A 24,153-nucleotide genomic window follows, 5' to 3' on the forward strand; every position below is an offset into this window, starting at 1 on the left:
TGGCAGGCCAACCCCTCTTGTGAAAACCGAAGAGGACAAACAAAGAATCCGACTTCCTAACCGAAGCAGTCCGGTCCACATAGATTCTAAGTGCCCGGACCACATCCAAGGAAGCCTCACCAGCAGAAAGATCAGGTGACTGAAAAGCTGGCACAACAAGTTCCTGATTAATGTGGAACTTTGAAACCACCTTGGGCAAAAACTCAGGGCGCGTGCGGAGCACTGCCCTGTCCTGGTGAAAAATCAGAAAAGGAGGGCGACAGGAAAGCGCCCCCAATTCTGAAACCCTCCTGGCCGAAGCAATTGCCAGGAGAAAAATGGTCTTAAACGTCAGCCACTTGAGCTCCACCGACTCAAGCGGCTCAAAAGGAGGACCCTGCAAGACCCTCAGTACCACCGTCAAGTCCCACGGAGCCACCGGAGGCACGAAGGGAGGCTGGATCCTGAGAACACCTTGGAAAAAGGTGTAAACATCTGGCAGTGTAGCAATCCGTCGCTGAAACCACACGGACAAAGCAGACACATGAACCTTCAGAGAGGCCAGGCGTAAGCCGAGGTCCAAACCCGATTGAAGAAATTCCAAGATTCTGGAAACCCGGAACACCTGCGGATCATAGTTTCTGGATTCACACCACTGAAAATAAGTGCGCCACACCCTGTGGTAAATCCGCGCGGAGGCAGGCTTGCGTGCCCTAAGCATGGTACCAATCACTGAACTGGAGAAACCCCTAGACCTCAAGACGGCTGTCTCAAGAGCCACGCCGTCAAAGACAGCCGACCCAGGTCCGGGTAAAGGCAGGGCCCCTGAGACAACAGGTCCCGACGCTGAGGAAGAAGGTACGGAGCGTCGATGGAGAGGCACCTCAGATCGGAGTACCAAGGACGTCTGGGCCACGCCGGAGCCACCAGCACGAGCGTGCCGCCGTCCTGCTTGAATTTCCGCAGAACCCGAGGAAGTAAGGATATCGAAGGAAACAGATACGCCAGGTGAAACGTCCATTTCACCGACAGAGCGTCTACCAGACAGGCGCCTGCGTCTCTTGTCCTTGACCCGTAAACAGGCAACTTGTGATTGTGATGGGAGGCCATCAAGTCCAGCTCCGGCAGCCCCCACCTGTCCACGAGTAGCTGAAACACCTCTGGGTGAAGCGACCATTCCCCGGGATGCACATCGTGACGGCTGAGGAAGTCCGCCTCCCAATTGAGGACTCCGGGAATGAAGACTGCCGAGATCGCTGGAACGTGACACTCCGCCCAAGCAAGAATGCGAGACACCTCCGACATTGCTGCCCGACTGAGAGTTCCCCCTTGGTGGTTGATGTACGCCACCGTGGTGGCGTTGTCGGACTGCACCTGAACCGCCCTTCCGTGAAGAGCGGGGCCGGACGACTGCAGGGCCCCTGTACACAGCCCGCAGTTCCAGGATGTTGATGGGGAGAAGTGCTTCTTCCGCGGACCAACGACCCTGAAGCGATAATGAGCCGGTCACTGCCCCCCAACCCCGAAGACTGGCATCCGTCTTGAGCAGGACCCAGTCCGGGATCCAAAAGGGGCGCCCCTCGACCAGATGCACCGTCTGAAGCCACCAAGCCAAAGACTGCCGAACCTCCGCGGACAACACCAGCATCTGAGAGCGGATCCGGTGAGGTAACCCGTTCCATTCCGATAGAATCAGCCCCTGCAGGGGCCGGGAATGGAACTGGGCAAATTCCACCATGTCGAATGTCGACACCATGGACCCCAGAACTCTCATAGCTGAATGGACCGACAGGCGGCAACTGCTCAGGCAACTGTGTATCCGCAGCTGCAGGGAGGCGACCTTCTCTGGAGTCAGGAAAATCCGCTGCTGACGAGAATCCAGCAGGGCTCCCAAATGAACCATCCGCTGTGATGAATCAGGGAGGACTTCTTCCAGTTTATCAACCACCCGTGTGCTTGAAGACAAGCAATGGTCAGGTGGAGATGTCGAAGAAGCACCTCCGGGGAGCTCGCCAGCAGCAGAAGATCGTCCAGGTACGGCAACAGACGTAGACCCTGACCCCGAAGGTGGGCAGCCATAACCGCCATCACCTTGGTGAACACCCTCGGAGCCGTGGAAAGGCCAAAAGGCAACGCCCGAAATTGGTAGTGATGGTTCAGGATAGCAAACCTCAGATACCGCTGATGTGCCGGTGCTATGGGCACATGGAGATAGGCGTCCTGGATATCGAGGGAGACCATATAATCCCCGGGTTCCATCGCCAGAATGATGGAACGTAACGTTTCCATCCTGAACCTGGGAACTCTGAGGTATCTGTTCAGAGACTTCAAATTCAGGATAGGGCGATGAGAACCATTGGGTTTCTGTACCAGAAACAGAGTAGAATAGTACCCCGTCCCGCGCTGAGACTGCGGAACGGGAACAATGACCCCTGCTTGTAGCAAGGATTCTATAGCTACCTGAATCTGACCAGCTTTGGTCTTGTCCAGAGAAGGACTCGTACAGAAAAACTGGTGGGGCGGCCTGAACCGAAAAGACAGGGCGTACCCCTGAGAGACTACTTCTCGAACCCAGGCATCCGTGGTGGTATTGTGCCAACACTGGGCGAATTGGAGAAGTCGGCCTCCCACTCTGGGGTCCCCCAGAGAGAGGCCCGTCCCATCAGGCAGCAGGCTTATCCTCCTGCTTGGAAGAAGGGCGCCGAGCACTCCATACCTGCTTCTTGGGCTTGGGTGCGGCCTTGGTCGCCGAATGTCTCGGGAAGGACTGGCCCTTGGCCTTACCCTGAACCCGAAAGGACCGAAAGGCAGAGCTCCTCACTTTAGCCGGCGCAGAGGCCGAAGGGAGAAAAGCCGACTTGGACTTAGCCAAAGTATCCACTATTCTGTCCAAATCCGGACCAAATAGTAAATCACCATTAAAAGGCAAGGCCTCCAGACCCTTTTTTGAATCTGCATCAGCCCTCCAGGACCTCAGCCAAAGGGAGCGCCGAGCAGATACCGCTGCAGCCGACACCCTAGAAGTGAGCAGGCTGGCATCCAAAGACGCTTCCCCAATATAGGAAGCTGCATCCCGCATCTGTCCCACTAACGCTCTCTGGATATCCGGAGCCTCATCAGGAAAGGTATCCTCCAAGGCATTGGCCCATGCCTCAATGGCTTTAGCCACCCAGGAGATAGCCATGGACGGGCGAGCCACCGCCCCGGAAAGAGAATAAATGGACTTTAAACAAGTCTCCACCTTCCTGTCCGTGGGATCCTTCAAAGAGGAGATAGACGGCAATGGCAACGTCGCGCTTTTGATCAAGCGGGTAACGTGGGAATCCACCGCCGGTGGAGTTTCCCATTTCCTGCAATGAGCTTCAGGAAAAGGATAGTTCGCCGCCAACCTCTTCTGTGGATGGAACCTCTTACTAGGTAATTGCCAGGCCGCCGCCATATGATCCGATAATTGATCAGACAGGGGGAACACAGTTGAGGTCACCTTGGCCTTTTTAAAATTAGGAAACTTCGACCTAGGAGCCGGCGCATCATCCTCAACATGTAGGATAGCCCGCACCGCCCTAACTAAGGCTGGAACATTAATGGAGGACTTAGCTTCCACCTCCTGCCCCATGACATCAGAGTCAGAGTCCTCATGGATTTCTCCATCATCTGAGGACACTTCCGAGTCCGACAACTGCGCAGCTAGTGAACTCACAACCGGACGTTTAGACACCCTTGGTGGCACATCACCTTGCAACATAGACTGAAACGCCGAGGATGAAGCCGCCAGACTCTGTACGGAGCTGGATAGAACATCCACCCAAGGCGGAGGAGCCGTCGGAGCAACACTCTGCAAAGGCACTACAGACTGACACATCCCTGGGGAAGACTGCACATACACAGGCAGTCCCGAGTAAGGACCCACAGTCTGGGCCCCGGGGGAAGACCGCAACATTTGTGGAACCCTCGGGGAATGGGGGATGGTGGGCTGCGGTAACGCCCTAGAAGGGACCGCTGATGGGACCGATAACCGGTCCGCAATAGACGCCAGCACCTGTGAAAACATCGCCCAAGGAGGGTCCTGTGATACAGGGGGGTTGGAGGGGCCCGGTACCAGCTGGCACCGCCCGCACAGACCATCCTGAGATAAGTCCTCCCCATCAACTCCAGCAGCACAGCGTCTGCAGGAAAATAGCACAGGAGCCACAGAGCGCTCAGTCTCCTCATCAGACATGATACCGTAAATCACAAGAAACAGGTATCACCAGAGGAATTACGGATTTAACACCCGCGCACTCACCAGTATGCGACACAACAGCCCAGATATGGTACTGTGTAGCACACAACAGTATGTGACTGACCCCACAAATACGTGTTCTATATAAGTGAGGGTCTCAGAAAAACGCCCTTCCCCCACACACCTGCCGGGCCGTAGGAGAAGGAAAGGGATAGTTATAAGCTGACAGTAAGGAGAATAAGTCACAGACAGGCAGCACTAGCAATAGTCACATACAATGCAGAAAAGTTATACTCACTGCACCTTCCGCTACAATCAACCGCCCAGATTCAGTGTCTGGGAGGGCTATAGCGCTGTGTACACTGTCCTTTAGCAGGGGAGAGGTACACAGGGGGACCGGTCCACTTGATACCGCCTGGGAGTCTGCGATGTGCCAGTAAAGATGGCCGCCGGAGACCTCAGAGGAGGGGTGGCCGAGAGATAAGAGCAGCTCAGCGACGCCAGACTGCTTGTTGAAAGGCGCGCTGAGCTGAGGGGAGGAGCCGCTAGACAGGGAAGGCTGCCTCCCCTGGCTAGCAATTAACCCCCGGGTTGCCGGTCCCGCTACCAGCCTGATACCCTGGTGGTCTAGCGGACACGCGGGGTATTCCTCAATTGAGGGGGAGCCCGCCGCCGCCGCTAGCGCCTCCGGTCTGTCCCCAGAGACCGGAGGCTCCTGACTGCATTGAAGTATCCGCGGGCCGCCGCACGCGGCGACCCGCGGCTTACCTGATCCCCATCGCGTCCGGCAGCAGTCAAGGGAGTCCCCAGAGCCCGGCTAGTACAGGCTCTGGGGTCCCGCCGCGATCCCCAGAGCTGTACTGGCGTCGCGGCGCCAGCGGGGAGAAGGAGCGGCAGCGTGGACGTCCTAAAGGACAGTCTGATGCTGCCGCTCTAACAGTGTAAAAAAAGAAGAAAAAAATAAAAAAATTTCTCTTTTAAAATAAAGCTTAGGGGCTGCTCCTGCAGCCCCACTGCAACAGGGTGACCCGACTCCGGCCGGGCACCAACTAAAACTGAGGTGCCTGTGGCCGGGGCGGGGTATAGAGGAGGACGGACCCAAGTGCATCCTGGGAGCAGCAAAGCTTTAACTGCGTGGTGCCCGTGGATCCAGATCCAGCTATACCCCAAGGTCAACCCTGTGGACCCCCTATGGACCCTGAAGTAGAAATTATGCAGCGCTTTACTTTGCCCATTCACATCAGTTCCTGCCCCAGTGGAGCTTACAATCTATATTCCCTACCACATGCTCACACACATACACACTAGAGTTAAATTTTGTTGGGTGCCAATTAACCTACCAGTATATTTTTGGATTGTGGGAGGAAACTGGAGCACCCGTAGGAAACCTACGCAAGCACAGGGAGAATATACAAACTCCACACATTTAAGTCCGTGGTGGGTATCGAACGCACAACCTCAGTGCTGTGAACATCACCATTACACCGTCTGTGCTGCCCACCAAACTTTTTTTTCCCTATGACAAAAAAATATAGAAGTAGGATGGAAACTGTCTCTGCCATGTGTTGGTGGGTTCCATGTCCCTGAACTGAACTAGTGTATTGTAGAAAAATGATAAGCAGCATAACTGCTTATCTGATAGGGAGGGGCCAATGAGTGAGCTAGCACTCACTAGGCAAGGGGGTAGGTTTTATTCCTTTACCTTTTTGGATACAGCTTTATAAAACGTTCTGTAGTTTCCCTGGAGTATTTACAAGGCACCTAACAATACAACTTAGTCAATGACCACAAGGTTGTTAACCTTTGGGACAAAAATCCAACATGTTAAAGCAATACCATCAACAGTTATCCTAAATTACTAAACTGGTCAATGAGATAGGAAATACACTGAGGCAACTGCAAGTAAAGGATCCTATATATATGTTATTGTGTAAGCATCTAAAAAGTTTGAAGCCTATCGGGAGAAATCAATTATATGCGAAAAAGCGAAGTTTTTGCACAATTCGCGTGTTTTGGTGCGATATTTTAGTGTGTTTTGTCAGCTGCATGAAGAGTAGGATATGCATTATTACCAATATTAGGGGATAGTTTAGGGACCAATATTTCACTGGGCGGAACAGTAGGAGCTGAGTAAGTTGATGTCCGTCGCTACCCATATCGTACATGAAACTTAGTGATATTATTGTTCCCTTATAGTAAGAAGAATCATCATGCAATTGCTTTTACCTCTATCCTTATCCAACTTTAATTTAATTTTTATTGAGATTTAGGTTTCACCAAATACAACTATATTTCTCCATTAGTTGGTGCTTCCTTACTCATTTTTTCTTATGTTTTCTTTCCTTTCTCTTTGCGGAATAAGTTTTCTCTCTCTTTCTTTTTCTTTCCTTGGAAGAAAGTGAATTTTCTGTACCCCAATTATTACAGCTCTCTATAGACTGGAGAATTTAGGATTATGGTGTGAGAGCTATTAGATTATTTATTTAGTGATGAAGTCCTCAGTGCTCAGAGGTGAGGAGGGAAGCCAGATGCACAGCAGCGGGACTCAGGACCGGTGAGCAAGCTCACACACGTGTTGCAGCCACACACTCGCGGTGAGCAGACGGAGAAGATATAACACTGAACACTGTCTGCCGATTGAAGGTGTTACCTCCCGCATTGCCGATTACATCCAGGCAGGTGAGGGATACTGCAGGTCTCTCACCGAGCGGCATATAAAGAACTCCAATACATTTTTAAACATCCAGTACACTCATATTGAAAGTGTCTCCGATACACCTTGGGTTAATTGGATCTATCCAGCCAGAGAGTTCATAGATACATTCACGTAAGCACCACTGGATGACTATCAGGAAACGAGACTTTTAGATTATTTATATCGCTATAACCGGCCGTTGAGCAATATAGTACCAATATTGTTTCATTACATCTAATACAGTGATGATATGCTCAGCTATAAATTGTGGTTAATATATTTAAAATGTAGAACATTTTAATTGGTATATGTGTTCATTACAACATTGTGATTAAATTTGTTTATTTTTATAAAGGAAGCCCTTCTTTATCTATCCAACATAATATCAGTGCATTACAGAATTTCATATATATATATATATATATATATATATATATATATATATATATATATATATATATATACTTTGACAAACTGCAGTTCAATAGGTGTTTTTTTGTTTACTAAATGGCTGTTTCGTGCATGTAAGAGGTAAAAGAATAAAAAGCTTTTTTTTTTTTGGGCAAAACAAATGCTGTAGTTAAATTAGGTGTACATTAAAAAACACAATGTCCAAGACACTACACCAGGGATGGGGAACCTCTTGCCCGGGGGCAGTATAAGGCCCTCGGAATCATTTGGTCAGGCCATCAGAGCTTTTTTCTGCTAGCCGCATCTGGCTAGCAGGGTGCCTAGAATGGCACTATGCAGCCAAAATCTATGCAGCAGCGCCTCCTGGATTGTCCTTAGGACGCTTCAGACGGTCACACCGCTGCCCTTACAGCTCCTGAGGATGCTCCGGGCATTGCTGTAACCACCGGCTATTGTGGCCCAGCCCCATGTGATGTTATGTGGAGGGGGTGTGGCCTTCCCCAGGCCCTCAAATAATGTTTTATCAAAATGGCCCTCGCCAGAAAAAAGGTTCCCCACCCATGCACTATACAGTGGTCAGGAAATGGCATTAAAAGAGCTGTACTCATCATTGCACCAAGATACTCAGGAGGAGTGGAGCACCCTCATTTGAAAGTTGAGAGAACCCCCCGTTCAAACTATCTGACCCCCCCCCCCCCCCCCCGGTTGTTATTGCCTGATGGAAGTTGAGCATCAGACAATAACAGTTAACATTACAAAAATGATTAGCATGTCTTGGATGGGGAGAATGTATTTCCATCCTGGGTTCAATAAATTCAGGGCACCCTAATTTAAAATAGCTTGATTTAGTTGTCATTTTCTGGTGATCACCCAAGTTGGAGAGTTTGTTCACAAATGATTGCATGGCAAAGCCAAGTGTAAGCTTTCTGCCATTCTCATAATAATATGGTGCAACGTTCTGTCATTTATACAGTAGATCACAAAAACTTTCAACCCTAAACAAATAATCAGTATGCCACTTTGAATTCAGCAAAATTAAATTAATACTAATAATAAAATGGATATTTTTTTTCCCTTAATACATACCATAATTTGAGTGTTATTTATGCCCTTACTACACACACACACACAAACACAAAACAATCACCTTTAATCCTCTCCAAATAATAGGCTGGTAAAGTCTGTACAGCATCTCCTCTACACCCTGCCGTAGTTTCTGCTGGTGAAAGTAGCTTTGTATCTAGGGAAATAAATGGTAGTAATTCAGAAAGGTATCGTACATTATAATAATCACAGTACAAAATGTGCTGTAAAAATTGAGGCTACCTGTGTAATAGCCTGTTAAGTTGGAAAAAAAAACCAGGACTGTTTCATGAGTGAATGCTTTATGTACATCATTGATCAGAATAAGTTAAATATATTAAATTCTCAGCTAACTGGGGAATACGGACACATGCTTCTATATCAGGAAGCAGGGCCTATCAAAGGCATAAGGACTAGCACAACTGAACACTTACTCAGTAACTGACGCAGCCAGAACAGTTTATGTTGGAATGTTTTGCAATGCTACCTGTACCTAATTTCCATAAGCTTAAAGCTGGGTACACACTGCAGCGATGTCATGCCGATTTGTCGTTTCGGAACCACAAATCTCCTACATCGCTCAGTGTGTACGCTCAACATGTAGGTGCATGTGGCCGCTAGAGACATAGTAAGGTTTGAAGTGCTGCACATCAAACCTGACCATATCGCATGCGACATAATGTATGTTCATGAAGAACGGAACGGTTCCGTCCTTCTAGTGTGTACGCTTAATCCCCGCTCAAGGAAAATTGGCGGGAAAGTCGGGAAAAGCAATTGCCGGTCGCTCCAGTGTGTACCCAGCTTTAGACTGTCTCCTTATAACCAAAGGTGGTGTCTCGCTGGCTTTGATGCAAGTACATTTCAAAAGTAGCGTTTGAAGCATTGCACAGGCAGAAAAATGTGGTGCTTTGGCAGTTTTGCAAGCCAGAAAGTCTTTAGTCCAAAATATGAATACTTTTGACACAGATGTTATCAAGAAGGCGTTGCAGCTTCCTGTACTGTACACATTCATTGGGATTAATTTGAGTTGGACATATGTATAGATGGGCCAGGGATGATCGGAGCGATTGTCAGTCCTATCATAGTGTAATTACAACCCCCAGCAGTGCAGCTGTAGCTGCATAGTCTGACATTTTAACCTGATCATGCCTCTCCTACAGGGGGCGGTACTTCTGGGCCAGGGTGAAATTGATTTTCCCTTCGGCAGATAATGGGTATGTATGAATGGCACTTAGGGGCATGAGTGTTAGGGACTAATTGGCATTTATTTGTCATGCAGTGGGTCTGATGTGCATTTAGGAGGCATTCAAATTGATTTTACATAAGACTATACATTACAATAGGACCCAAAAAAGAGCAAACTTGGGCCCCATATGTTTTTTAAATGATGGGTCCCTGGGACCCACATAATTATGAACTCTGATCACTGTCTCATGGATAGGTGAAAAGGGTGCAAGCAAGGAAAGACCATATACAGCAAGTTATTGCACAATTAGGCACGGATGCACAAGTAGATACGCTATTTAGGATTTTTATCTCTTGAAAGTGCTGGAGGCTCATCAATTCTGCTATATTACCATACCCCAGCTACCTTTTAACATTACTTAATTTGTAAGAAAACCCAAAGCACAGAGGCAGGGTACAGGAAGGTATAGGGGATAAAAAGGAGCACTGCTTAGAACTGGACAGAAAACAGAAAAATAGTGCTGGGAGGACGTCCAGTGTACCACATGGAATACAAACACAAAATGCTACTCTCTCATTCATCCATTTGGGGGACACTAGAAACTTCCTAAAGCTATCCTCGACCGAATTTTCATCTTTGGATGCAAAGGTGTGAGACTTACAGAATTTCACAAAGGCATGCATAGAGAATCAGACTGGCACTCTGCACAGCATAGGCACAACATCCGGGCCATCACCCTCTCCTGTGTGTGGGAGTCGGCAGAGTAAATCACTGACCCAGTCGCCAGTGCTGCAGCCACCAACACTGGAGCGGCAGAAGGGTGCCCCCTCTGAATAAACTGTTTAAATAAAAATAAAACTGGAGGACCACCTAAAGTAGCCACCTTAATAACCGGTGCCCAACTGCTGTCGGCACCAAACTTAAAACTGAGGTCCAGTGCTTGGGAGCGGGGTATAGAGGAGAGGAGACTGGGCTTGTGGGTAAATTTAACTAACCATTTGGTGTCCAGACTCTTCTCTCCCGGCTATACCCAGAATTGTCCCTGTGCCCCCTGGTGGAAGAAGAAAAATAATCTGCCCAATATAAATCTGTGGTGTGAACAACAAGAAATCTTGGTTTAAAACCAAGAAAGGAGAACGGCAGGACAGAGTCCCAACGTCAGAAACGCTCCTGGCAGAAGCTAGTTCGAGCAGCGTAATTTGTGTAGGTACTGTATAAATAATTGCTGATATTGATGTTGGACCAGCTCAAAAAGTGCTAAAATAACAGCAGCAAAGGGTAAAACATAGAAGAAGAAAAGAGTGCTACAAAGTGAGTGCTGTTCACTATATTTACATAATCCTCATGGACCCGATGGGCTCTCTGCAGAATATTACAAGATCCTTCAACAGGACCTTGCCCCTATTTTACATGAACTCTTTCAATCTCTTCACCGACATTGCCCTTTTACCTCTGCATTCACCACACTCTTACAGAAACCCGGGAAGGACCCTCAGTCCGAGTCCTTCTACAGACCCATTACACACTTAAATTTGTGTATAATAAAAGCAGCTTATGATTCAGGGAGTGAGTACAAGTGACAGGTTAATAGAATACTTGTGTTTGTATGAAAAAAACAGTATTAATTACTAAAATATAAAAATAAAATTACATATGACCACTAGCATTCAATGCTATAAGGCACTTGTAGCACAATAGTGTATAAAATTCAGCACATTTGTGTCATATTCCTCCATCTACAACGTAGTGACTGACACACATTATTCTCAACAGTGTCCCGTATATAAAGGTTCAGAATCTTCAATATTTAGAGGGGGACAAAGCTCTACCGTTAATCTTATCTGGACAGCAGCAAGATATTCAACGCTCCACGCGGTTATTTCCCCTGGAACATTAAAGCAATGGAGCATTGAATTTCTTGCTGCTGTCTGGATAAGCAGCTACACGGAGACCCAGGCTCCCCACACAGCGGGCAGAGTCGTTACATAGTGACCTCCGTGTATTTGGCCAAGTACTCCAACTGCAGGCTCCCTGTATTTAACACCACGGCCCTGAAGTTTCCAGCTACCAGGGGTAATTACCGCACGGAGCCTTGAATAGCAAGGGGGCAAGTACTATTTGAACATCAGACTTTATAAATGTTAGGTGGATAACACTTAAGGGGCTACAGTAGAATAAACTGTCTGGGCTCAGGACTTACCTACTAGGTGGGCATCAAAAGCTATCCCTTACTTGCGGGGCACAGCTTTCAAAGAATCTGAATTCCCTGTATAGACTTATGTTTCGGCCGCCACAGCTACTTGTGGTAGGGAACTCGCCAGTTGGGGTCGTCTGTCTCTCTCCTTTTTAGCAAGGCTTAATCTACTGTAAATGGCATCCTTTCCTAGACTCCTCTAACCACTCCAATCCCTCCCAGTTATACTCGCTCGTACAGATGCCCAGGACATTAATTCCTTATTTCGCAATATTATTGGTGATAAAAAAAGATCATGTATAGGCCTTTTTAAGCGCCAACAACCCCGTTCCAATGGTGGGGTTAATTTAGCCGATGTGGAACTTTATAATTATGCTGCTGTATATTTGGGACTAGATTCATGATACAGACCTATATGGTCCTTTTTGTCTGGTATGGATCTCATTGCATTCCTATAGGCCCATAACTGAGAGGTCCCTCTCTGTCCTCTCTAACCCTAGACCGGATTTTCCCTCCCTCACTTATACGATCATCTCTTCCTCATTGCCAACTATGGCACCAAACTTTTGGGTTCAGCTGGTGCTGCTTTTGTGGGTATTATGGCTGCATATGCAGCAATGCTTATACAGTTTGTAGTCCATAGTCTGCAATGTTTTGTACTGTAAAGGTGCCCATCCACTAGACGATTAAAGTTGAGCGATTGAACGATAACAGTCGTTCAATCATTCATAAATCATTTACAAAAATGTCTAAAATGACCAGTGATGCGCGTTCCCGCTGGTCGTTTAGACATCTGTCATCGTGCAAACATGCTGGTCAACCTGACGATAACGTCAGGTTGAGCGTGTTTGAGAATGATTGGTGAGCCTGCACTGAACGACTGCTCGTTCAGTGCAGGCTCATCACAGACTGACAAACGACTGCACGATTACAATGTCGTAATTGTGCAGTAGTTTTCATGTCTGCTAGTGGATGGGCACCTTAGTGTCTCACATTTTTATTTCCACGGTCTCTGCTTACATAAAGCATTTGTGGCGCAATAAATAGAGGATAATAATAAGTTTACAAACATTGCGGTCTATAAAAAAGACCTTTGTCAAGACCAAATATTCAAAAATCCATATGAAGGAGTTTTATTTTATAGAGTGAAACATTGATAAACTATATGGATTTTGTATGTGAGTAATAAGTTTACATTCTGAAGTCTGGTGAGTGTACTTTTCTTTTGAACAATGTGTGTTTGTGTCTATGTGTGGCTACACATATACGCTATAGAAAGTTAGTACAGGTGGGTATAAGATTGTGGTGTATTACTATGTCATGACATTTATTTTGCCACAGCCTGAAAAAAGGTTTAGTGATGCCTAATGAGACCTACTGCACAGTTTAGCTCAAGTCACGAATGGTATAGAGTGCATGGTGTCAGGTAGGTGCAATCTGATGTGTCTGCTTCACTTCAGGAAGATCACGCCAAATTAATCCCTCTTTTACCTGTAGCATGATTATGGAGGTCTGATTATTATTATTCTAATGTGGAATCACACAACACAAACTTTAGAATTACATTTTTGAACATAATAACAAAACAAAATTTACTGGTAAAGTTGGTGCCTACCTCTCTCACTCTGGTGTGCACCGGAGACTTCCTGGGCAAATAAACACCATGGTGCATTAAGTCCTGGATACAGGTGTGTTCAATAGTCTTGTAGAAAAACACATAGAACAATAACAAAAAAATGGGGAACATTTTTAAGACTACAGAAAAAGGTTTCAGGGCATATAGCTTCTGTCAATCTACTCTAAGTTTTTATTCATGTGCCCTTAAACTAAACATACATAATATGATTGCATATTTATCTTAGTTGTAGCATCAAAACAATATTCTCAAGTATCAATGGCAACAAAATTGCTTCAATTGAAAGTCCAGTCAGTTTGGGGTGTTTTGCTTCTATATTGTAAATGTTCCCACTAGATTGTCAGCTATATAACCATTTCTTTTACTGTAGGAGGCAAATTCTGTCAATTAAAAAATAAAATTCAATTGTTCCCAACCTGCGACACACAAATTATTTTCTGGTACAATTCTGGCTAAAATATTTCAATCAATAAAAACAGAGAACAAATAATTCCCCTAACATTCAACCATTTACACATTTCACATATCTTAACTTCTTTTGGTGATAGTTCCTAAATCACCTCTAAATTCTTGCGTCACATTCAGTGTGTAGTAGTGAATCACAGACTGATAAAACCAGGCTATGAGGAATTGAACTCGGAATACTACACAAAGTAACCTCAAATCTGTGACAACCACATTAAGGAGACGCACACAAGAATAGATACTTAAAAGTAGAATAGACAAAATTAAGTATACAGTGAAAACTGAACTAATTGATACATGCCAAAAGGTATAAGTGGAATTAGAAAGAGGTTATAAATTAAACAAAAGGTAACACTGACCAACGACTATTTGTATTGGAGGGGGGCAAATAAAAGTTTAACCTTCTAGGCTAGGGTAGCAATTCTGAGGTTACTATTTTGTTACACTGGATTCTCTTCTTATCGAATTGAAATGCTTCAGTAGCTCCAAAACACATCACTTTAGAATGCTGAACTAATTTAAGGGCATATTCAGTTAGGTGCAAAGTCCCAGACTTTTCGCAGACATCGCAGGTTTTCCATGCGAAAAAGTATCGCGCTCATCCCCGTATTCAATTAGAAATCGGCGACAACGGGACCCAGCAAAAAGTGCTGTCAGATTTGGGGAAATCAGCCTGACACCCCCCCAAAAGATGCACTGACATTGGGGATCACTATAGATAGCCCCAAATAGACCTGCTGAAGTATTTGGGGTACTTAAATGCTCTCAATAGCTGCTAATTAGCGTTTTTGCACAAGTGGTGAAAAATAGCATTTAGCAGTTTTTTTGGAAGAAAATAAGTAGTCCCAACAAAAATGGGTGCTAGTATATTTTAAAGTTGCTAAAGTGAAGTTTTAAAAAAAATAAAAATCCACCTGCAAACTTAAAACACCTGGGGCATACTTGGGGACCCCCCTGGAGTCTATTTCGCTAGTTTTTAAATTTGTTCCCCAACTTTGGACTTTCACCCCCAAAATAAATACTTTTTTGGGGTGATCTAAAGAATTTTTTACACATTTTTTGACACAGTTTACCTTTGGGGGACTGTCCCAAAGGTGCAGGGGGGTTTTCTGAAGTTTGCACCCCAAAACCCCATTTCTGCACTTTTTATCAACACCTATTCATCGCCGGTTCCATTGCATGGAGTTTCCGCACCGGCAAAAAGTCTCCGGAATTGAATAATAGGAAACTTTTCGCATTGCGAAATGACGTCACTCGCGAAACTTTATCGCCGAAAATGGCTTTTCGCACCGAAATGAATACGTCCCTAAGTGTTCTTCTATTACCTAATTGTAGTACAGCAACAGTGAATTTTAGACGCTCATTTCTTTATTTAATCCAGAGGTGCCCAAAGTGTGCGTTGCGACTTTTATGTAGTCTTGCATGTATGCCTTGGGTGGATGGGACTACAGCACAAGGTTGGGCAGCTCACGGCCATTTGCACAGAACAGTAGGCCCCATGCTGTGCCGCTGACAGATTGAATTCCCATGCACAGCCTGGAGCAGCTGGTGGGCTCCGGGCTGTGCATGGGAAATCTTGAGATACTTGCGAGATCTCACGCATACCCAGTGGAGCCAGCCAGGAGGTGAGACACAGCGCATTAGCACTAGGCTGATACGCTGTGGGCTCTGTCAGGGATCACCGGAGGGAGAGTTTTCACTCCCTCACTCAGGAAGACAAGATGTTCATACGTCGCATTGGTACTGCTTCCTGCCACGGCTCTGTAAGAGGCAAAACAGGAAAAGGTATAGCAGCACGATCTGCCGCTATAATACATCTCTCCCCGTGTGAGACTAAGATTATAGCGGCATGGATCAACCCCCCCCATGTCTCTTGGCACCACCCCCCTCATCTCTCCCCGTGTGAGACTAAGATTATAGCGGCATGGATCAACCCCCCTTGTCTCTCCAACACATCTCCCTGTGCCTTTCCAGCTCCATGCCTTCACCACCATACATTTTGTTTTTATATTAATTTATATAGGTTATTGTTTCTAACAGCTTAGTTGTTGGGATATAAAGTTAGGTATTTTCTTTTGGCTGTGAAAAAAAACTAATTAGAACAGAAGGGTGCCATGAAGTGAAAACATTTGGAAACCACTGATGTAATCTATGATTTCTACACAATATTTATGGCAAAAACAGCAAAACAATCAAAGTACCGTTAAAATTTCCCCAGATGCTTTTTTCCATGCTCTGAAATAAATGTCCGCAATGTGGTTCATCAATGACCTGTCATATAAAAGTAGACATTACAAAAAGTAAACTTTTCCACAGAATGTTAATCACAACTGAGAAATCCATAAAAAAAAAAAACACAATCTCCCTCAGCCTTATAAGTCATTACCAGGACACACTCACCACTTCCTGACCCTCAGTTTCCATAACCCTCACAGCCGGAAAAAGCTCAAATTCATGGATGTGTACCGGGTTGTTTATTGGAAGCTGACTACATAATCCATACTTATTGTGTACATGGGATCATAACGGTACTACAATGTCAGGAAATGTTCCTAGGGCACTATTTGTTTTACATGGGCTGGTCTTCTAAACCAAGAAAGCACCAGACCCCAAGTACTCGTTATCCCTCACCCTCAAATATTTTCTGGAAAGGCAATATCTGTACTTGGAATCAATGTAATCACCTTAGATCAATATTAGCCCTTAACAAAAATGTGTAAACAACTGAAAGATTAAAAAAAAGTCATACAGTATTCTACTGAATCACAGAATAAGTGTGAAATTATGATAGCGACAAACCTTACTTTGGTAAATACTGCAGCTGATTTTTAATTGTTTCATGGATGATTTTAATGAAGTTGACGTCCCAGCTGAAGATAAAACTAAGAAATCGTCGGCCCTGGTTGGAGGAGCAAATAAAACAATTACAGTAGCCTTCAAGCTAGAATACACATGTAGACACTTTCCTGTGGGGCTCACATAATGGAAGAGTGGATCTGCACAAAATAATTAATAGGTGGTCCAATAATAGGGGCCTATTAATTACTAGATCATTAGATTCTGCCTACACAATAGTCTGTTAGTGCTGGTATGAAGGGAAACCCATCAGCGCTCTCAGTAAGCCTACGGGTTCTCCCCTAATTGAAATTAAATACATAATACACATTAAAGAAAAACAAAACCTACAGCACAAAGGAAAATCCCTATAGCACGCAAATACATTTTAACTGCTATATTAAGGGGTTGATTCTGGGTCGTGCAGATCTTTCCAACGGGTGCAAATGGCAAGCTGTTACATACATTGCATGTGCTGAAGTGAATGTTTGCATTATTGCGTATGCTCATCCTATTCTGAGTCTGACGGAACTCTGACGCATCTGTCTTTCTGTGAAATGGGGCGTGACCTGGGCAGTGACAATGTATTGCACATAATCACCTTGACTTGCGGGAGTCATTGTTATATATCCATAGTTCAGCGCGATTTGTGCATATGAGGAAGAGGAGCCTGTTTCTGGCTTATTTGTTTGTATGGGGCACTGAAAGTGCAGATACTAATGACGACGGTTAGAGCAGCCACTGTAAAATCAATGGGCAGCACGGGTTACTTTTCGCACTTGCACAAACCCCTATATAAGTTGTACAGATCTGTTGGCTGCCTCCAACTAAGGCCACTTTGCATGCATCTTTGAAACAGCCCCTAAATGTGTTCAAGTAGCTATAGGAAAAATGGAAAACTGCTAACAGATAAAAAGGTTACTTTGCAGCAAATTAAAAGCAGATCCTAGCAAAAAAATGTATATAGTTTTATTTCATAATTTTATTAGTAGTTTTCATGGCAATGTGCATAGACACCATATTAAATGAATTAGAAAAATCAGTGAAATGGAAGTGCATAAAATACATACAAACTATAAACACAGATATATGGAAATTCTATACAGAAAAGCTGTAAAATGGGATTTTGGTTCCCTCCGGATTGATTCCATGGAGGACACTGGAATACGTTGGGTATAGGTGGAGTTGGGCACTAAAAGGTTAAAGCTTGAACAGAACAGGCTCCTCTACCCCGAGCAAAGCCAGGGGAGAAAGGGCAGGAGACTAGTGTCCCCCCATGCAATCAGAGACAAAGATTCATCAGGTAAGAACCAAAATCTTTCATTCATGGGGGACACTAACACATTGATATGCCCCAAAGCTGTCCCCAAAGGGAGGGAACGGTCCTGTGCTGTGCGTAGGACCCTACACCCAAAACTAGCATCCATAGAGGCGATGGTGTCAAAACAGTAGAAATTAATTGAGGTGTGGGCAGAGGAGCCCGTAGACACCCTGCAAAGCTGAGGCACCACACCAAGCCACCCAGGAAGTGCCAATTGACCAAGTCAAGTGGGTAATCACCAAGTCATAAACTGGCTTTTTGGCAAAAGAGTAGGCCAGTTTGATGCCAATTTTAATCCAACGAGTCAGTCTGCTTGGTCACAGGTCAACCCCTCAGGTACATCATAGAGTATAAATATCAATGCAATAAAGCGGAACTCCTTGGTCTTGTCTACATAAATGGGGAGGGCTCGCACATTTCGTGAGAGGTACTGTAGGTGTCCGAGCTCCGGTGGGCTGTCTCTCCCAGTCGAAAGTGCTGAAGAAAGCGGGGCTCGGCAAGGCTAACAATTTAGAGGGTTGTTCCATCTCCGGCGGCTGAAACAGGATGGAAGCCCATGCTGGCTCCTGCAGGGGCCCCGCTGCTCGGGAATCAGGCTCCTGCTTACACAGCAAAGCAGTCATCACAGAGCCAGCCATGGACCTGAGCTGTGCTAGAAAATGTGTCCTGGACGTTAGCAAAGAAGTGACCCTACCCAGGGTAGCCATTGAAGAATTCCGCTTTCAGACATATCTGACCACTAAAAGGGGGAACACAGACACAGGGCAAGTACTGTGTACCACGTGGTGGGGAGTGCACTGCGCAAAGGAAACCACCAATTATTATAGAAAGTGCTTATCTCAGAAAGGTACTCCAATATAACAGGTAATACTCAGTAACACAATGGTAATATAGACAATTAGCAGGCAAAGTAAGCTGGTGAAAAAAACAAAAAAACAAATTGTAAGATACTGAGATTGCAAGTAACAAAACTGTAAGATAGTGACAGCAAACAGTTGAAAAACAATCAAACTGTAATATAAAGATTATGCAGTAAACATCAGAAACACAATTAAGCTGACTAATATGGAGAGTCAGCACTCAATATTGTAAAACCAGATAAACTGTAGTTGAAATATTTAAAAAGTGATTCTGAGAACTTAGTAACCAGTTTAAACTAGTAAACGGGCAATAATATTCTACCAGAGCAGCGAAAATACACACACACACACACGTGTGGTTCCTGATGAAATTCTGAAAGTCATGAAACATTGAACGGTTTCCTCGGTGTGCCCAGTGATTTTCTCTTATGCATTAAGCCTAGTCTACAAATCTCTTGGAGTCATCCGATTACTCTTCAATATTCTACTTACACTTGGAGGGGCACCCAGAGTACTATATCGCACCGGAGCTAGAGAGGGTAACCTTATGCGCGCGCCCAAAAAGGGGGCGTGGTCATGAAAAGGGGGCGTGTCTATTAGACGCGTCCCCTTTTCGTCATACTTGGGGGCATGCCCGGCGCTTACGGACATGCCGGGCAGCCCCCAAGCGCTGCAGAAAGGGAGAATAGAAGCCGGGCGCATGCGTCCGGCGTCTATTCTCCGGCGGTGACCGGGACACCGCATGTTTCTCCAGCCGTGGGACGGTGAGAACGGCACCCGCAGGCTCTGCGGGCAGGGCGCTTTTTGCCCTCCTCCCGGAGGGCAGGGTGCTTTTTGACCTCCAGAAGGAGGGCAGGGCGCTGCGCCCCGCTAAAATAACCTAGCGGGAATGCAAGGTGAGGTAGTGACAGAGACCCTATCACCAGCTTGTGAGGTATTAAGGAAACTTTGCACAGAAAACCAGCCGTTAGCTAGTCCCCACTGAAAGGAAGAACGTGCAGAGACTTTTGGCGGGTTGCCTTAGTAAGGTGGCGCGCCAAAGTGTGGGGGAAGAGAGAACTGGGAGAACGCTCCTCCTCCAGTGACTTGCCATCATTTTCACGTGTCACAGTTACAAAAAATATCCCTGGTAGTCCAGTGGGGGTGTGGACTACCGGGCCGCCACTTGGCTGTCCACTCCAGAGGATCTTCCACCGTGGTGGGAAATCGCTGTGTCACACTGGCTCACCAACGCTACTCTATCCCTGTGTGCTCCAGGGTGTGGCTGGAGCTGCCGACTGTTGCCACTGGTCGTCATGAACACTGCGTCTGCAGAGGCACCGCCGGCCACCCAAGAAGTAAAAAAATAAATAAAAAAAAGCCTAAAAGGTAAAGCTCAAGAGCAGTTAAAGTCCAGCTTCTTTGGGCACTAAAAAAAAAAATGGTCTGCTTTGGGCGGGGGGTGGGGTATAGGGAAAGAGCAGCCTGTGTTGTTCAAGCTTAACCTTTTAGTGTTCAGACTCCTTCAGCTCAACTAATACTCACTGTATTTAAGCATTCCCATGGATGAAAGAGGAAAGTGGTTTTCCCCTGCCTAGCGACTATTCATGAAGTCAAGCATGTCATTGTGTAGAGAATGTCAAATTATAATTGACTGTTGAATAGACAATTAGACAAAATGTCGTTTTAAAGTTTTGTCTTAATTTATTGTTCCTTGCAATTATTAAAAACTCAATGGTTACCACAATGGTGACTTTTAAACACAAAATTACCTCTTCTCTCTTAATGTGGTTACTACTTATAAAGCATCGGAGTAACAAATCCTTCACTTCGTTGCTCTCAGCAGAGTTGTAATCAACATTGAGGATAGATGGATGTAGTTGCCACAAGCGCGTAATGTCCGTAACCTGTTACAGCAGAAGAGTTGCTATAATGAGGAAAGCATTCTCACATCTTTATATTAGCCTGATAGCTTAGCCTGCCTGTTATTGGGTTATGGATCATATAACTCGCCCTCAGAAACACAATGTTGACGTATAAGAGTAAACAATCACATAAATACAACATCCCAACCTATGTTAATGTGTTCAGTTAAGGAATCAAGTCACTTTAAATAACTGGCCAGCATAAGGTTCTATCTTGTGTATCAAACACGCTACAATTATCGGGGCGATCCGCCTGATATCGGCGGATCGCCCCGATAATTGTAGCGTGTGTGCGGGCGACCGAGGGTTAAATATTGCTCGGTCGGGCATGCAGAATTGCCCGTCCGATGCGATATTTACCCAGTAAACTGTCGGCCGCATCGGGCAGTGTATGCCCAGTGCGCCCGACAGACAGACATTTCCTGTGTTCCTTCCTACGGAAGGAACAGGGAAATGTCTCCTCCCCCGGGGGCGGAGCGCAGATGTCGGGCTATACACTGAGATTTCTCTCACAGTGTATGCCGGCGACATCTGCGGCTGGCAGGCTGCCAGATAAAATGTCTGTCGGTCTGACAGACATTTTATCTGGCTGTGTATGCCCAGCATTAGTCATATGGTCAATAATCAATGCCAAAACAGGCTATATGTACAGAAAGGAGCTGCAAACTCTTCTGTACCCTGCACAAAGCTGTTTGTATTAAATATTCTCCATAGTAAATTGCTAAACAGTCGCAGATGGGTGTATTCCTCTCTCATCAATGATAATTTACATACGCTAGGATTTGGTTGAATAATTACATGCATCTAAATTTGTGAATATTGCTACCTAAACCTAAAAGCAAGTGTCACAGTTGAAAATAATATAAATAGATAAAAAGAAATAATAAAAGTATACAAAGGATAAAGGGGACATTCCTCCTAGCAAACAGATTTTAGCTTACAATTTCTACAGACAAGTTAGGTTAATTGCTATGGGCAACTGCTGTATTTGTATCATGTTCAAGAATCTAAAGACACTGAATGTTAACACACAAGTTCTTTAATATACATTATTTCTTTGAAAAAATGTACTGAACAAAAAAAAACCGATACGATTAGTTCAGATCAACTCTCTACAATTTCAGAAGGCGAATGTAGGAACATTGCAGATCGAACACATTAGACCAGTAGATCACTACGTACCGCACACTTTGTTTCAAGCGATTTTACCAACAGCAATACAAATGCGGTTTTCCCAAATACTTCCTTTCTCTCTAAGCCCTTCTCCCACCAGGCTTCACACAGGCGAAGGATAGCAAGATGCAGACGGGACTCCGATGCGGGCAAAGCTTCCAAAATGCCTGAAAAATGACTTATGCCGTTAGTTCAATAAAGAGAGTAAAATATTTTGGAGTGTTACAGTAAGTGGCTTGTGAATTAAAACTGAATTGATTATGTAGGAATTACATTTCTAATGCAGCACCAAAGAGTGAAAGAAAATATATTTAAAATAAAAACGTTACCGTTGAGAATAGCAGCACATTCCAGTAGCGCCTCATAACTTATGTCCCCATCTGCGACAGACACGGAAACTGTTGTAACAATGGTCACTCCATGTAGAACATCCATTGTGTGCTTCTAAGAAAGCCAAAAAAATAAATAATGATAATTGCTGCAATCATGTTGAATTTCACATGTTCAAGAGGAAGTATATTTGTGTCTGAATGGCTTTCTTTATTGCTATTAGCAAGTGCGCTCTGTAGCTAGGTATGTCCTGCTGCAGCTAAGTTCCCATAAGGATAAATAATAGATTCAGTTGGGAGTAGTCATGCCCTTGAAAGAATGGGAAGAAAAAAAACAACTTAATTCTATTATTATTATCCTTTATTTATATGGCGCCACAAGTGTCCCGCAGCGCCTTTCAAAGTACATAAATAAGTGAACGAGAAACCAGTGACTTACAGTACAGTACAATGCAGGACAAGGATTATATACATTGCTGCATTAGCGATCATAGCACTCAAAGAAGCAACAGGATGTAAGCAACCAAATATTAGTGGCGCGAGTGAGGAGTAGATAAAGGTATAAGGGGAAGCACAAGAGGGTAGAGGGCCCTGCTCATGAGAGTTTACATTCTAATAGGGAGGAGCAGACAAACAGGCGTGACACAGATGGGGTAGACAGAGAGGAAGGAGCATGTATCAGCTAGTTAGTATGAGACCTGGAAGGCTATGATGAAATAGTGGGTCTTGAGAGACCGTTCCAAGATGTGTAGAGAAGTGGAGAGTCTGATGGGGAGAGGGAGAAGCACGGGCAAAATCTTGGAGGCGGAAATGGGAGGAAGTAATCAGTTGGCAGGAGAGGCGGCAAGCATTTGTTGAGCGAAGAGGGCGGATAGGAGTGTAAAGAGGGATGAGGTCAGAGATGTAAATAGGAGAGGAGTGGGTGAGGGCTTTGTAAGTACCAAGGGCTGCAATAAAAAGAGCAAAAACGGGGATGTAAGAAGATATGTATCGTCTTGTATACCATATCAGGAGTTCCCTCCACTTCCATATCATCATCACTGTCATCAACTATTTTATTCCACTCTTCCACTGGATTAGCCACCAAAGTGTCTGTCAGCAAAGTCTTCAGCTTCTGCCATAATTCCTCTTTCTGTTTCCTTGGCAACTCTTGAAATAGTTCAACCAGATCAAAAGGATCCGACGTGTCGTTCTGTAAAATGTTTCAAATGTCACATTCAAAACACATTTTGGATAATAATCCAAGAAAAGAATATCCATTGCAAGCCATTTTATGTTTATAAAGTACATATGTACACATATAGGTAGTTCAGTACACACATGAATGAGAGCCAAATGCCTATGACCAAACAAGCTTTAATTATGACCTGTTTTTCCTCCATCCAGCTGTTCATTTTATTTTATGAAACAAGCCAAAAAACACTTGACAAACATATGCATCATGAGGGCAACAAGACTGACTAAGAGGCATATTTATGAACGCTGTTAAAGCCCTATCTATGGTGAAAACAGATTCCGCTGTTCTCTGCTAAATACATCTCAGAAAGGCAAAAGCTTTAGGTCAGCAAAGCAGATAATGCTGTCTTATTCAAATAAAGCCTTTTTTCATAAGTAAAAATATTTAAAAGGAATAGTTAAATTTTTTGCTTTTTTTTTTTAATGTTATTCTTATGAAGTTACTGTACACAAAAGTGTTACTGGAAGATCAAGCCCAGGCTTTCAGTACCAATATACAGGAATTGGTTTGGCACTGCCCAGCTGTCCCATCTAAGTTCTAATATAAATCTGTAGTTATAGAATATTTTCTATCACTGTGATAAGTCATATAGACCACTTAGCCCTTACTAGAAAAGAAAACCG

At 44.9% G+C, this 24,153-nt stretch overlaps 1 protein-coding gene across 3 annotated transcripts in view; it reads right to left on the reverse strand.

Annotated features, from left to right (window-relative positions):
- NCAPG2 (non-SMC condensin II complex subunit G2) overlaps positions 1-24,153 on the reverse strand; it is a 126,572-nt gene that overhangs the window by 66,985 nt on the left and 35,434 nt on the right. For all 3 annotated transcript variants that reach the window (XM_088445426.1, XM_088445428.1, XM_088445427.1), the window contains exons 3-10: positions 23,297-23,485; positions 22,294-22,408; positions 21,974-22,131; positions 20,639-20,773; positions 16,676-16,770; positions 16,073-16,142; positions 13,386-13,472; positions 8,455-8,547 (exon numbers count right to left, since the gene is read on the reverse strand). In XM_088445426.1, coding sequence (XP_088301552.1) covers positions 8,455-8,547; positions 13,386-13,472; positions 16,073-16,142; positions 16,676-16,770; positions 20,639-20,773; positions 21,974-22,131; positions 22,294-22,408; positions 23,297-23,485 — 942 coding nt within the window. The remainder of the gene's footprint in view (positions 1-8,454; positions 8,548-13,385; positions 13,473-16,072; positions 16,143-16,675; positions 16,771-20,638; positions 20,774-21,973; positions 22,132-22,293; positions 22,409-23,296; positions 23,486-24,153) is intronic.

The sequence above is a fragment of the Taudactylus pleione genome, unplaced genomic scaffold (genome assembly GCF_031769625.1).
Source record: "Taudactylus pleione unplaced genomic scaffold, aTauple2 ptg000380l, whole genome shotgun sequence".
NCBI classification, from domain to species: Eukaryota; Metazoa; Chordata; class Amphibia; order Anura; family Myobatrachidae; genus Taudactylus; species Taudactylus pleione.